This window comes from Merops nubicus, unplaced genomic scaffold (genome assembly GCF_000691845.1).
Source record: "Merops nubicus isolate BGI_N331 unplaced genomic scaffold, ASM69184v1 scaffold32032, whole genome shotgun sequence".
In the NCBI taxonomy this organism is placed as follows: domain Eukaryota; kingdom Metazoa; phylum Chordata; class Aves; order Coraciiformes; family Meropidae; genus Merops; species Merops nubicus.
Window position 1 is genome coordinate 22,892 of NW_008592105.1, and position 14,072 is coordinate 36,963.

General features: G+C 43.0%; 1 protein-coding gene across 1 annotated transcript in view; it reads left to right on the forward strand.

Moving 5' to 3' along the window:
• The window catches only part of SMARCAL1 (SWI/SNF related, matrix associated, actin dependent regulator of chromatin, subfamily a-like 1), a 35,591-nt gene extending 22,106 nt beyond the window's left edge, over window positions 1-13,485 (forward strand). Inside the window, exons 10-17 of the mRNA XM_008935060.1 lie at window positions 4,596-4,814; window positions 5,598-5,668; window positions 7,864-7,966; window positions 9,071-9,253; window positions 9,760-9,860; window positions 11,377-11,473; window positions 11,854-12,044; window positions 13,425-13,485. Of these exons, the coding sequence (XP_008933308.1) occupies window positions 4,596-4,814; window positions 5,598-5,668; window positions 7,864-7,966; window positions 9,071-9,253; window positions 9,760-9,860; window positions 11,377-11,473; window positions 11,854-12,044; window positions 13,425-13,485 (1,026 nt within the window). The remainder of the gene's footprint in view (window positions 1-4,595; window positions 4,815-5,597; window positions 5,669-7,863; window positions 7,967-9,070; window positions 9,254-9,759; window positions 9,861-11,376; window positions 11,474-11,853; window positions 12,045-13,424) is intronic.
• Window positions 13,486-14,072: the final 587 nt, after the last annotated feature.

Here is a 14,072-nt window from a genome sequence, read left to right on the forward strand (position 1 = left end):
ATGGTGGCAGGTGTTGCTCCCAAAGCATGGGCAGCTCAGCTGTGCTTGGCTTTGCCATCACTGGGTCTGCTCTGTGTGTTGGAACACAAACTGCTAAGAGCTCTTGCTGCTCCATGTTGTACAAGGAGGCTCTAGGATCTTCTGTGCTGGCTGCATAGACAGAAGAAGGGGAACCGAAGTCCCCCGAGTTCTGTTTTGGAACAAAAGCCCTCTAATGTGGCTTGCTCTCCAGTTTCTCCAGGAAATGCAGCTGTTCACTTGTGGCTTGGCAGTGTGAGCACAGAGCTGTGGAGCATGAACTTGCTTGTTCTGCCTTGTTCTTGAGTAATCAATTTCACTTCTTGTGCCTTGTTTTCTGTAAGGCTGGGCAGCAACCTTCGGCAGAGTGGTTAGAAACAGCAAGTGACCATTTCAATGCTAAAAAATATTTACAGAAGAACCAAATGTCATCAGTGTGTGCCATAAAAATCATTATAGCTATTTGTAGGGCTTTTGTGTTGGTTTTCTTTTCTCTGTTTGGGGTAGCTTACAATGCCAAGTTTCCATTAAGATGATTTATATTGCAGTCTCATATAAAGTTCTCAAGTCTCCTTTTTTTTTTTCCTAGATCTGAATGCCCACTTTTACTTTCATAGCCAGCGTAATGCTGTTCTTTGTATGCTGAAATGAGCAATTCATTGGCTTTGGTACTGAAGTGCTGCTGCCATTGATCAAAGTAAGGCCATTAGGATGCAGAATCACAAATGGAGCGCTTAAGTTCTGGAAGATGACAGCATTCATGTTAGCAAAGCACTGCTTTCCTGGCAGAGGATAAACTTGCTGTTTCTCCATCCATAGTAGGATCGTGTGGAAGGAGAGGGCCATGTCTTCTGCTGAGCTTCTTTATCTTGGTTGAAAGATTCCTGTCTGAGTAGTGTCCAGAATGCTTCCTAGAGGGAAAAGAAGAGCTGCAGTTTAACCTCATTGATTTTCTGCAGTAAAAAGGAAAGAAAGCTGAATTGCAACATCTGAATCTAAATAGGTTTGGAGTTTCATAAACCCTTTGAGAGTAGAGTTCTGCATTACTAGCTGTTGCTTCAATTATGAGGTATATGAACCTCAGGTAAGATGTCGAATTGGATAAAAGAAATTGTTTTACACTATCCAGGTTGTAACAGTGCATTCTGTGTAAATGAGTTTTCAACCTAGAGTGCAACTCAGCATGGAGGCCCCAGTCTGAATCAGCTTCCCTTCAAAACCTCTGCAGGGTTTCTAGTACAATTTTGATTCTGCATTTGACCTGCCTCTACTAGGCAACTGAACGTTACTGATCTTCTCAGTGCAGGCTCACCTGTGACAGTTTGCTGCTGTTGATGTCAGTAAATGGTAGTGAACCCAGAAAGAATTTGGTTATTAAGAGAAGTGGGGCTGCTGGAGATGAAGAGGTATGGATAGTACTAGAGGAAAAAATGAGACTGCTAAATATTGGGTTGGCATAGATTTCACTCAACAATGAGTGAATTAAAGGTGTTTTGATGATTGTAGTTGTTCCCTCATGACTGTAGTATGATCCTCATGTTCCTTTTTGCAGCTCTAACCTGAGCTTGTGTTAGCATTTGTATCCTCTCCAAAGAACTGCTTTTGGAGATCTGTCAGGATGAAAGGTCCTATATAAAAATGTTTTGGTATTAATAATACATCTGATTGCATTGTAAGATTAAAGGAAAATTGACGAACCTGAGCTGTTCAATTTAAAACTAAAACCCGACCAGTTTCTGTATGAAGATAATAGGTTTTATGACAGAAAATGGCAAATACCTGGAGATGTGATTAGAAAAGATATAAAGTAAAAGTTTATCATTTTGTAATTCAACCTCCCAGCATCTGTACTCTTAAAAATGCAAGTGAAATGTCACCTGCTTATTTATAAAATATCTCAAGTCTGTTTCCCAAAATACACGCTGTGAATTCATTTTTCAGACTGGGTGATGTTGGCAAATATTAAATAATTTCTATCTGAGCACATGCTCTGAATTTTTAAGAGTTTGGCAGCTTCCACTAGCACTGTAATAAGTTTACTGACTCATATAAGATGCTGTAACATTTTGGTAAGAAAATCACAGTTGGAAACATTTGTTCTGGGATGTTATGGATCAAAGCCAGATGTGTATTTTGGCAAAATAGATGTCCCTCTTTTTTTCTTCTCTTCTTTTCCACAATAGGATATACTAAGCTGTATTTTGATAATTCCGAAAGTAGTTATTTGTTTGATCACTGGCTAGGTGCAGCACAGAACTAGCATGTTGAATTGTTTGCAGATTGTTCCAGTAAACAGGCACCGTAAAAGACACATGGTATTCTGAACAATACTGTAGGGATTCTGCCTATATCTGCTTTGTAATATGACAGTAGATAGTACACTGGTTCTGGTTGTGCCTTGTTCTTTCAGCTACAGTGATGTTACTCTTCTGAAATAAGTTGTGGACACAAAACTTATGTGTTACTTGGAAATGCTATGGAAGTGGAAAATGGAAAAACACGATTTGCATGAGTGGCCTGAGGAGAGTGGCTGGGCCCCAGAGCAGCTCTAGTTCAGTCATCTAGTCAGGGTTGATCCCTGGTACTTAGCTACTAGTGCACTGAGCAGTGTGGGCAGATGGCCTCCAAGATTGGGTAGAGGACTGGGGGATCCCTCTTGGTTCTGTACATCTGCTCTGCTGAGCCCACAGAGCCTGAAGGAGTGCAGAAAGGGAGCACAAAGACTGGGGCTCAGCACTGGCAGCTTTCATGCAGCATGTCTATAGCTACTAAGCACAGCTAGATGTGAGCCAGCTTTCCATGGACCTGAGGGGTGCATCTGCATTGCACCTGGTTTCAGGGAAGCAGAGAAGTAATACCCATGTTGGCTTTTTGAGGGCTCGGCTTAAATTCAGGTGGGCTTAATACCTGGATTACCAACTGTGCTGTTGTTGGAGCTAAAGTTCTAACTCTACAGGATCCAAACTGGATTTGTCTTAAGGTTTGAATTGTTTCCTGCTTTAATGAACCAACTATAGATAATCAGATGGTACCATAATTATGTGGGAATAGATTAAGTTAAATGAGTTTTAATGGTGGCCATAAGTGCCAGAATCTGAAGTCAATTAATGCTTCAGGAGTATAACACAGCAGTAGAATTGTAGATTCCCATGCGTATCAACCTGAAGTAGGAATGTTCACTTCCAGATATCAGAGAGGTCTTAATTGCCTATAAGCTGTTTGATTCCTCCTCTTTCTGTCCCATAACCTGTTCTCATCCCTGTTCCATCAAAGAACCATCCCTTAATACAGTCAGTAACATAACCTCCCAATACACAGATTTTTAAGGTTAAATCTATTTTAGCAATTCATGTGGCACAATGAGAGTGGAGCAGCAGATCAAAGGGATTGGTGCTGAGGCTCCTCACCTCTCCATTATGTACATTTCAGGAAGGTCTATCTATATATGTATGCAGGGGAGGGTTACTTTGGGTTGTTGTTCCAGAGGTTGTATATTTGGCTTTTTTGGGTGATGCTGCCAATAAGACTTGGAATTAGAACTGTGAGGAATATTTCCCTTCCACCCTGCCTTGGTTTTCAGTATTACTGTAGCTGTATTTTGTATGCTTATTTGTGAAACTAAGCTGAAAGGTATCTCTTTGTCTTTTACTTCGACATATAAACCTTATTGGTCTCCCCTCCAAAAGAAGGCTGTTTAAAGGTATTTCTTTTGGGTAATGTACCAATTTGGATGCTGCTCTTTGTCAGGTGAGTTGTTTTTTCCCAGGGAACAAAAGGTAGGCTGTGGGGTTACTAGTGGGAGAAGTGATGAGCTGAGGTCAATTGAACAGATAGGTATTGTCTGGTCTTGGAGGATAAGGCAGGTTCAGAGGAGTGTGCTTCAAGGAGTAAAAGAAGGGTTTGTTCAAAGTAGCTTTGAAGTGATGATTCTTTGGAGAGACAATGCTTGGAGTAATATATTTTGGGCAACAATTTATTTATGATTTGCTTGAATCTGAGCCATACATGGTAATGGCAGAAACAGTATGTCAGGCAGCAGATTAAGAAACAGGTCACAGTGGAAAACAGGCAGTTTTGAGCTAATGTTTACTGGGTGTGTCAGGCAAGTGTAACATCTCTGTGAAGGCAGTTGGGTTAAGGATGTTTGTCTTCATGCAGTTGCAGGAGATTTTTGCGTGTCTGTGTGTGTATATCTCTGCTTAAAACTGAGTCAAATGTGTGCACAGAACTGCAGTGAGTTTTGTTGGCCTGCCCAAAACTGCAAGTGGAGAGCAGAAACCCCTTGCTGTGAGGATGGGTAGCAGGGCCTGGGGAGGGTCCCTGCCTGTCTGCACAGTCCTCTTCCCTGCACCTGCCTGAGCGTTCATAGGTAGGAGAAAAGGAAGTTGATAAGTAACCTCCTCATATTTGGTGGATTAGTTTGTACAGTTCTGTCTTACTGCCATTTTTGTCAAGTGTCTCTTCCTACTGGCTGTTAAGTTCTTGCCTTGTCCAGTTTCCCTGGGAGTTTATTCTGCTCTTGGATTGCCTGTAGTCTCTGCCATGTGTGACACTGGTACCACTTTGATCTTTCCCAGATGCCATGGGGTTGGGACTACTCTGGATCGTCCAACTTAACTGAACTGAAAGTTTTGCTGGAAGAGTCCATCATGATCCGGCGTCTGAAATCGGATGTGCTTTCCCAGCTTCCAGCAAAGCAGCGCAAAATGGTGGTGGTGGCTCCTGAAGGCATCAGTGCAAAGACCAAAGCTGTCTTGGCAGCTGAAGCAATGAAGATGGCCAAAGGATATAAAAGTGTAAGTCAGAAACTATTTTCATGATGAGCCACTGGTATTTCAGGTGCCTGTATTTAAAAACATCAGTGGAAAACCAGCACCCTGAGTTCTGAGGAAGGTCAGACCTCATAGGAAGGCACAATGAAAGGCTGTTGAAGGCAGTTTGAAATGAGTGTACAACATAATCAAAACAGCTCAGCTTTTTTCCGTTTTGGTTTAAGTGGCCTGCTTTGTCCCTTCCTGTGAAATACCATTTCCTCTCTCTTTCTTCTCATTAGTTCTTTCTAATTGTCTTTTGTACCTCCTGCCCCTGTGCTTACTGGTCTATCTTGCCTTGGAGTCCTGCTCACCCTACAAACACAGCCGTGTTGAAGCTGTGCTGGGAACACAGCAGATGGCAAAAATGTGAAGAGTTCAGTTTTGCTTTTGTTTTTGTTGTATAGAGAGCAAATGCATGTTCTAGGCTCCTAGGTTGCCAGTACAGTTCTGTAAGAACTTAAGAGTTTTTCATTGCTATTTTACTTGGGAAATGCTTTCTCAACTAAAACCGTGTTTGTGATATGCTTGTCATCCGACTTGTAGGAGTTGGGAGGAGGTAGGAAGGGAGGTGTCAGAAAGAGGAGTGTGTATCTACCATACCCAGTGGTGAGTAGGAGGCTTCCCCCTCTAGTCCACTTTTGTGCATTTTTTAGGCTGATTTTTTTTTTTTCCTAGCAATTGGCAGCAGCAGACATCCCAGACCTGTAAGCAAGAAGGAGAAAAGGCATTTCTGGGACTCACATTTATTTATCTTTCTCTCTGCAGAAACAACAGGAGAAGGAAGCCCTTCTCATCTTCTACAGCAAAACGGCAGAAGCTAAAATCCACTCAGTCGTGTAAGCTGCATGTCATTGCTACATTCTTGCCTAGTAAAATGTGTTTTTCCGCTGAGAACAGGCAAACAGTGCCTCAGAGATAAGGGTGCAGGGATCCAAAGCGTAGCCTCGAGCCAGCTTAGAAAAAACTGATTTTAATTACAATGCACTAAGCATTTTCTTCTCTAGTTCCTAGGCTGAATAAGCCTTCTGATTTCATTACAGATATGGATCTAAACTGTCATGTGAACCATCTAAAATTACTTGGTGTTTGGGACTTGGATCAAGTTCCCTGATGTGGACCCTATTTAAATTTAAGGATGGGGGCAAGAATGAAACTAGAAGTATCAACAGAATTTGAGGAAAAAAACCCACTGCAGTCCTGCTGCAGTGGGAATCCTGAGCCAAAAAAAGCCGATGAGATGGACTGAGCTTTAGTTTTAATGTGCTCTAAGGTTGTCACAGCCCCTGCTGAAGTTTTTGGCTCACATGGGACCTCGGTAGGAGAAGTTTCCTATCATAGGTATGCTTTTAACTCTGTCTTCCTGAGGAATAATTTCCTTCTGTGAGTTCCTGTGCCCTTTCATCCTTAGCCTTTCTGCTGGGACTACAAAGGAGTTGCTTTAGGTCAAATAACATGACTTTTTAATAAGTAGTATGCTAATAAGATGAAAGCAGTTTACTTTTCTGCAGCTCTCTGAATGTAAGGACCAGCTGATGTGCACTGTGTGATTTCAGTCTCAGACCTTGCTGCAGAATTTGGCTGTTTGGCACAGAACTGCACTTCAGAGTCCCAGCGCTCATTTCTGTAGAAGAGTTTTTTTTCCTTTTATGTTAGTGAACAGTTAGAAGACTTTCTTCCTTTTATTTCAGTTGCAATTGTGAACTGAATATAAAACCATGAAATGCTGTTTACTCGACTCTCTGGAAGGAAGTCTTTTTTTTTTTTTTTTTTTTTTTCCCCCTGGATTTTAGTAGCTTTTAAAATACCACTTACTACAAGCTGATAAGGTACAGGACCATCTACATAATGGTACTGTCCCACATCTTACCCTTGATGACAGTGTTTTCCATTGAAATGACTACCCTTTTATTAAAAGGAATATGGGAATACAGGAATGAGATATAAAATAATAGTCATGTGTTGGCATCTGCTCACTATACTGAATGTTTGCTTTGATATTTGTTTTAAAATCTAGTAATCCCACTTCTCCCCAAATTTCTTTGTTAAATGATATTGTCAGATGATTGGAATCTGAACCTCACAAGCCCTGGGAGCTGTCTGCAGAGCACTGATACATCCTAACACAGTGCTGGAATTCCTCCTTGGTGTTTTCTGACAGTCGCTGCTGACTTAAGCTGTGTTGTATTTAGCAAAGACCTCAGTATTCCTCATCTTTTCAAACAACTTTGCTATTCCAAAGAAGAGCTGACATTTGTATCATCCGTTCTGATAGCTGTTCCTATATTTAGGTACAAATTTTAGGCTTATAGGTGTTTTTCAGGCTCCAGTTGACCTGATTGTAAGGCAAGTTACCATATAGCAGAGCTACACAACTCATTTCAATTAGTCCATGGCAAAAGCCAGATTTTTTTTTTTTAATTAACACTGTTTAACTGCATTTAAAAGGTGTCTTGTTACCCTTCATTGATCATTAGCCTATAAGCATATGGATAATTCCTAGAAACAGTTGATGTGTTTAGGTTGTTAGGTTGTAGTAAATTGTCAGTATGAACCCTTGCAAGAAAAGCTACTTTTAGGATACTCTGATCCATGCATTTAGAGATCTCTTCTTCTAAAATAAAAACAATCCTAAGTAAGCATAGGAAGGGTAATTGCATACAGATTATTTTAGTGTATGGTGATAATGTAGAAGTTAAATACAGAAGGGTGAGTTAGTCAAGAATTATACTTGATTGGTCTAGGGAGTCATGTTTCAAGTAGGATATAATAAGTTGGTTCTCAGAGATGCCCAAGTACAGGTGTAGGCAGCTGTCCAGCCACAGTGAAGAAAAAATAAAGGATTTCCCTGCAATGTCTTTTTTAGCCCATAGGAGGCTTGATTTGCTACTTGCATTTTACTTCTTCACGCTAGTTTATTTCCTAGTTCCCATGTATAGATGAGCAGTATCTTTAAAATATGTTGTGAGCAAAGCCTGTATTCTTTCAACACTTAATTCTACAAAGTTTTGGGTTTTTTTCCTCTTTCATGTAGAGAATACATCCTGGAGTTACTGGAAAGTGGGAATCTTAAATTCCTGGTGTTTGCTCATCACAAGATAATGCTGGATGCAATAGTTGCCGAGCTGGAGAAGAAAGTAAGTACTTGACTGAGTTGTCTTCACTTTATCACTATTCCAGCTTCAAAGCTGTTTAAGAGCTCCCCAGAGTTAGGGCTGGTCAGATAGTTTATGTAACTTAGTGGCAGAGATAATTTCTACTTGCTGTGCTTCTGAATATGCCCTTCACTGAGGGAGCTGAGCTGTCAGAGTGAATGCCTCAGAGGACGCGCTTTGTACTAGCTGAATGGCTTTTGTGGTGTTTAATGTTCTTTATTCTCCATCATCTGCCCTGGAGCTTGTGAATTCTTGAAGGAGTGTTACCCTGTGTGGCCATCTCTGCTTTGTGCTCCAGGCTTTCTTCAGAGAGGGAGAATGTAACAACCCAAGTCCAGCTCTGACTGACTTTCTTTATCTCCATGGTGCTCTTACATTTTTGAACTAGGATACTAGTAGGGACACTTGATAGACCTGCCAGTCATCTCTCTGGCTTCAAAAGTGTTTGGTAATTATGTGTGAGCCTTCCATGGATGCCCCTAGAGAGTTCTGGGGTTTTGGGTCATGCTGCGGCAGTGTGAAGGATGGTTTAAGCTAATGTTCCAAACTATAAAGCACAGTGGCAGGTGTGACTTTGCTGCCTTTTTGGAGCAAGGAGGTTGGACACTGAAGTTACAGCTCTGCATCACCCAGGTTTGTCATGCCTCTCCTGAGCCTAGTAGCAACTGAGATGTGTAGGATCCCATTTCGTCCCATTGCAAACAGGAAGACTTAGAGGTTGGGGGGGGTTGTGGCAGCTGTAAGATTAGAACAGAGACACTGTGCAGCTTCATATTAAGCTGGTTGCCTTTCCACTGTACTGAGTTGCCAGCTTGCTGCTGTCCTTCCTGTTGCTCAGGACTGGTGGGAGAGCAATAGATGTAAGAGCAAGTCAAGGGTCATGAACAGAGGGCAGGTAACTCACACGCTGAGCTACAGTACCACTGCCTTAAAGATGATGAAATGTCTTGAAAAAACAACTGTTGCCTTTTTACATTCCTGGTTCTGCCATGGTGCAGGGAAGCAGAATCCACTAAAACATGGAAGGAGGATGTGGGAAAAGATGAGGACACAAGGCCTCTAAATGTGTCTTCTGCCTCTTCACAGCGTGCCGAATACATCCGCATTGACGGCTCCACACCCTCCTCCGAGCGGCAGTCCCTGTGCCAGAAGTTCCAGCTCTCTGAGAAGCAGGTGGTGGCCGTCCTGTCCCTCACTGCTGCAAACATGGGCCTGACATTGTCTGCTGCAGACCTGGTGGTGTTTGCAGAGCTCTTCTGGAACCCAGGGGTATGCATCCTTGAGGGGATGGGGGTTGAGTGCTCCGTGCAGTGCAGAAAGATTGGCACCTAGGAGGAGATGTAATGGGCAGGGGGCTTGCTTAAGGTTTCTTTCTTTCTCTGGTGGCTGCTTGTTTGTACGTACCCAGATACCTGGGCTGGAACCAGTGCTGCTGGTTACACAGCTTGCTGAATGGAGAAGATGGCATGAAAGGGAAACATGCTCCTGTTTCTTAATGTCACAGAGCTCTCAACTGCCCACAGAGCCAAGGCCTGTGAAAGGGTCCATAGTTGTGCTGACCCCCTACTTCTGAAAAATGTTCAGTGCTTTTTTGGGAGCCTGGTGCACCAGATTACCTGTTGGGTTAGTCTATGCTTGAGGGTGCAGGTGTTAACAGGATCCAGAGGAGAAATAGTTGCCAAGCCCAAGAAAGATTTCTCTGTTCTCTGGTGCTTACACTAATGGTTAAATGTTGTGGTTCTTACTTTATTATCTGTCCTATGTTTTTTATAAAGATTTTGATCCAAGCAGAAGATCGAGCACATCGAATTGGACAGACCAGCTCTGTCAATGTTCACTACCTGGTGGCTAAAGGCACAGCAGATGACTACTTATGGTAGGCAGTAAGAAAAACACTTTGGTTCCCCTATGACCTATTGTCACTGTTCGTCACGCACGTGATGTAAGGTACTTAATGTTAATGCTCATTTCCACAACCTGTGAGGGGAGGAACAATAACTGCCAGTCGGGGCTGCTGTGGACTGGTGACCTGGCCTGGCCACAGGGGACATCACTAAGTGGATGACAAGCAGGATGAATAGAAGTAGTTATCTGACAAAGAAGAGGCTGTTGAGAGAAATTCTGGGAGTGTTGATGTAGCTAAAACTTTCACAGCCTCTGTATAAGGAGAAGGAATGGTCTTAGATACAGCCCAGAACATTCATATGCTGGGATACTGTAAAGTGCTGAGTATGTCCAGTGGACTGGAGATGATACAGTAGTGTATTGTGGATCAGGTCTGAGGAGCAATCTGGCTATTGGGTGCTTGAACAAGGAGCTCTGAAGGAGCACTGCGCTATTGCTTTCCTCTTGCTCTTCAGTGAGCCCTTCAGATGGATTGAAGAAGGTTTAGTGACCCACCTCTGGAGAGTTGTAGTCTGAGTGCTTTTGGCTGTAGTGAGAGAGCTATCAGGCGACACTGGTCCTTAGGGCTGCATCTGACAGCCTGGGGAAGGGGAGGATCTGAGGAATCCTTAGTGCTGCAAGCACACTGACCTGCAAGTGATGGAAAAAATGATCCACCAGCTGGTTTACTTAAACCCCAAAATTACATCTCTATTACCTTGTTTAAAGGAACGAATGAACTAAGTGAACTTGTGCAGTTCCCAGACTATCATGGTGGTAAATAATTGCAACCCTACCGTGCAGGGATCTGGAAACTGATGCATCACCAGCATTTCAGGGAAAGTTAATGGCAGTAATTCTGCCTTTATTTTTGTAATGCTGTCCATGCATCCCTTAATGATTAATGGGAAGGAGATATGGCTCTACAAAGAAGGACAGTGTCATTCCTTTTAAACGTGAGAAAAAGAACAAGACGAGAAGGCTATTTGATAAATGCTTTAAATGTTCTGTGGCCTTTGCTGCTTTCAAAGTGTCTAGGCTGCAGATGTGGTCGGGACCTCTCAGCCTCTTGAGCCAGTGATAGATTCTTACTCCTGCAGTACATCGGGAGGTACCCTAGAAATGCTGATGCGTGTGGTGATGGGGATTGCCATTGCTGACCCTGGGGACTGAACACACAGGCTGTCAGAATTCCCTTCAGCTGCATCTTCCTGTTCTGACTGCATACTGTTGGTGCTGTCTCTGTCACCCAGTTTCCCTATTGGATATGTGTGTTCTCCAAATAATTACAGCCTGAAATCTTATTATTAGTTAAATAGGATTGGTTGGTATCCCAAGACAGCATACAGTCATCATAAACAAGAGCAGGACAGGTTAAGTTTACAAGCTTTGGTAAAAAAGCCATCTTTATTTCTGTTACATCCTTTTTTCATCTACGTTTAGTAAACAGCAGAGTGTTCTTGAATGAAACTTTCTTCCTTTCAGTAATATCTGTTTATCTCTCCGAGGCCAATAATTCAAGAGAAAATCAAAGTGCTGGGGGAAGCTGGTCTTTCAGAAACTGATTTCTCCAAAACAGCTGAATCCACGGAGTACTGCCCTAAGGTAATTAACCTGAAAGAATCAGTCCCTGGGAGAGGCTCAGTAGGCTTTGGCTCATGTACAGGTGATTGGCAGGCTGACCTTACACCTATTTTGCCTTTAATGCCACAGACCAGATTCTGCAGCTCCTCCCAGGATCCATGCCTTGACTTGGACTCTCCGCAGAGAGTTCCCAAATCTTTTATGTGCAAGGAGACACGATAGGCTCCATAGCATATATATATATATATATATGCATATGTATATGAGATATATGTGTGATAGATATCTATAAGATATGATACATGTCTGCGTTGTCTCAGGATGAGTGCGCTGTGATTGTTGCTCATTTTCTGTTTTTTATGGGAAAGTGTGTGCAGATTCTGTTTGTTCAAATTTCTCAGCCAGATCCAAAGCAGAAGAGCATCTGCGACCTTTTCCAGAGGACCTTTTCAGAGAGCAGAGACGACACTGATGAAGTTTTGCTTTTGGAGGCAGCTGATGCTTGCTGCGGGTTTGACTCTGGCAGTGCCTTGCAGGAGACAGAAGGAGAGATCCGTTCTGCGAGTCCCCCCCGAAAGCGCCGTATCGAGGAGTTTTTTAAAGCGTGATGATGACAGCAAGAGAGATGGTGGCTGAAATATTCTTTTTTATTAAAAAAAGAGAAAACAAAAGCAATCAAGTATTATTTTTTGAGTTTTGAAAGAGAAAAGACTTCAAGTTCTATGTGTCTGTAGTGCGTTTCGTCTCAGAGGATGAGCAGGCAGCCTGGCAGGCCTGCAGGACACTCCTGCTGGCCTGCACGTCTTGGGCTTCTGCTGTCGCTGGTGACTGAATGGCCGTGGGCAAGCAGCATGCTGCTTTGTTGCAGCACATCAGCTTCAACAGTTGTTTTGTTTAAAAAGCAAATAGCTGTCTGTCCACAAGGTAGAACTGTTGTGAAGACTAACTTCTCAGCAGCTGCAGAGTGCTTTTAATAATCAGTCTTCCACCTCCAAGAATTTTAGTCTGTATTTATAGGACTTGGTTCACTGGCAAAACTTGGCACTTACTTGGGTCACTCACACACCAACTCTCTGATGTTCAGTTTGGCAGCGAGGAGAAAAGACCCAGACAGATCTCGATGTTTTGTGGAGGTGGGGGAGATGGAGGAGAGCCCTGGATTTTTGCCTGTGCAGAGCAGTCAGTTCCTTGAAGCGACTACTGTAACTGTCTGCCAGGAGGGTGTGTTGCCTCTTAGGCACCTGTCTGCCTGAGCACACTGATCTCTGGCTTCATCTGCTAAATCTTAGTATCTGCTCCATGGCACGTGCTTCTTGTGTTGGTGGAGGGTGAAGCTTGTGCTGACTGCCAGGGATTAAGCCTGGCTGCTCGGGAAGGGGGGAGTATGTGTGGTTTTGTCAAGAGTAGAGGCTGATTTCCACAGGTGAGTAAGGAGCAGGGGGGGCTATGTGGACTTTTACTCTTGTTTTGTAAGAAACTGATTCTTGACTGAGCTGTTTAAATAAAAATTTGGTTTAAATCATGGTTCTCAAGCTTTTGGTGCTTCTCCTCTTTTAGAATTTCAGCTCCCATTTGGACCTTAAGCTTGAGAAATATGTGATGCAGTAGAAATACCAGCTTTTTTTTTTTAATTACAAGGGCTGTAAGATAGGTGTTTTGGGGGGACAATTCATTTGGTGTTTTCTGAACCACATCAACTTTCAAAAGGGAAACTCCCATGATACTTGGCTTATAGATGTACCAACAGCTACTTCCATAAGACATTTACACTGGTACCCTAGGACCTGTTATTTGGTCCCATTATAGCTCTGTGCAGGTAACATTGAGAATGCCAAAAGCAGCACTGTTGCTTGATGCAGTGATTAAAATGCCTGTTCTCAATCTGTGATAGTGTCTGTCGTGCTCTCAACCTTGTCAGCTGGGAGACCTGAACTCCCAGCTTCGGTGCCACCTGAGCAGACCCACTCTTTAGTTCCTTTCAGTCACTGTCCCTTGGGCATGGTCTGATTCCATTTCACAGCCCCGAACCCTAGGGGCTACTTTTGATGTGGGCATGATGTCTTTGGCTTCCATTTGCCTTTACAACTTTCAGGCATCTCTGCATGGTCATCTTTAATTACTTTGTGGATTATTGCCAGCATAGTGTAGAGTGATCCCAAGCCAATATCTTTTCTAAGTACTAGAAGATACTTGGAGATGAGCTAGTGTTAAGCAGATGTGACCAGGGAGTACAGAGATGCAATTTCACAGAGGTACCAGCTAGCTGTTTTACAGCCATCATCTGTCGAGAAGGGTGAGGCAACAACAAGCTGAAGGCTTACATTTAGCTTCTGGAGGCCAGGAGGTAACATGCTGTGCAGGCAGCATGCTTCACTCTGTGCAGATACCAGACACTGGCAAAAAGGCCTCTGTTGCATGGTTGATGAGGAAAAATTTTGTGCTAAAAGGTCAACCCAGTAGTAGCTGGAGTATTTTTTTCCTGCATTGATGGGTTTCATTATCCCATTTTTGGCAGGTGTCATCATGGAAATATGCTTGGGTGGAAACTTGCTTTGGATTCATGACTGCAGAAGGTGCTTTGGTGTGTTAAGTAAAGAGGAGTAGGCTTGAGGCTGGTGTG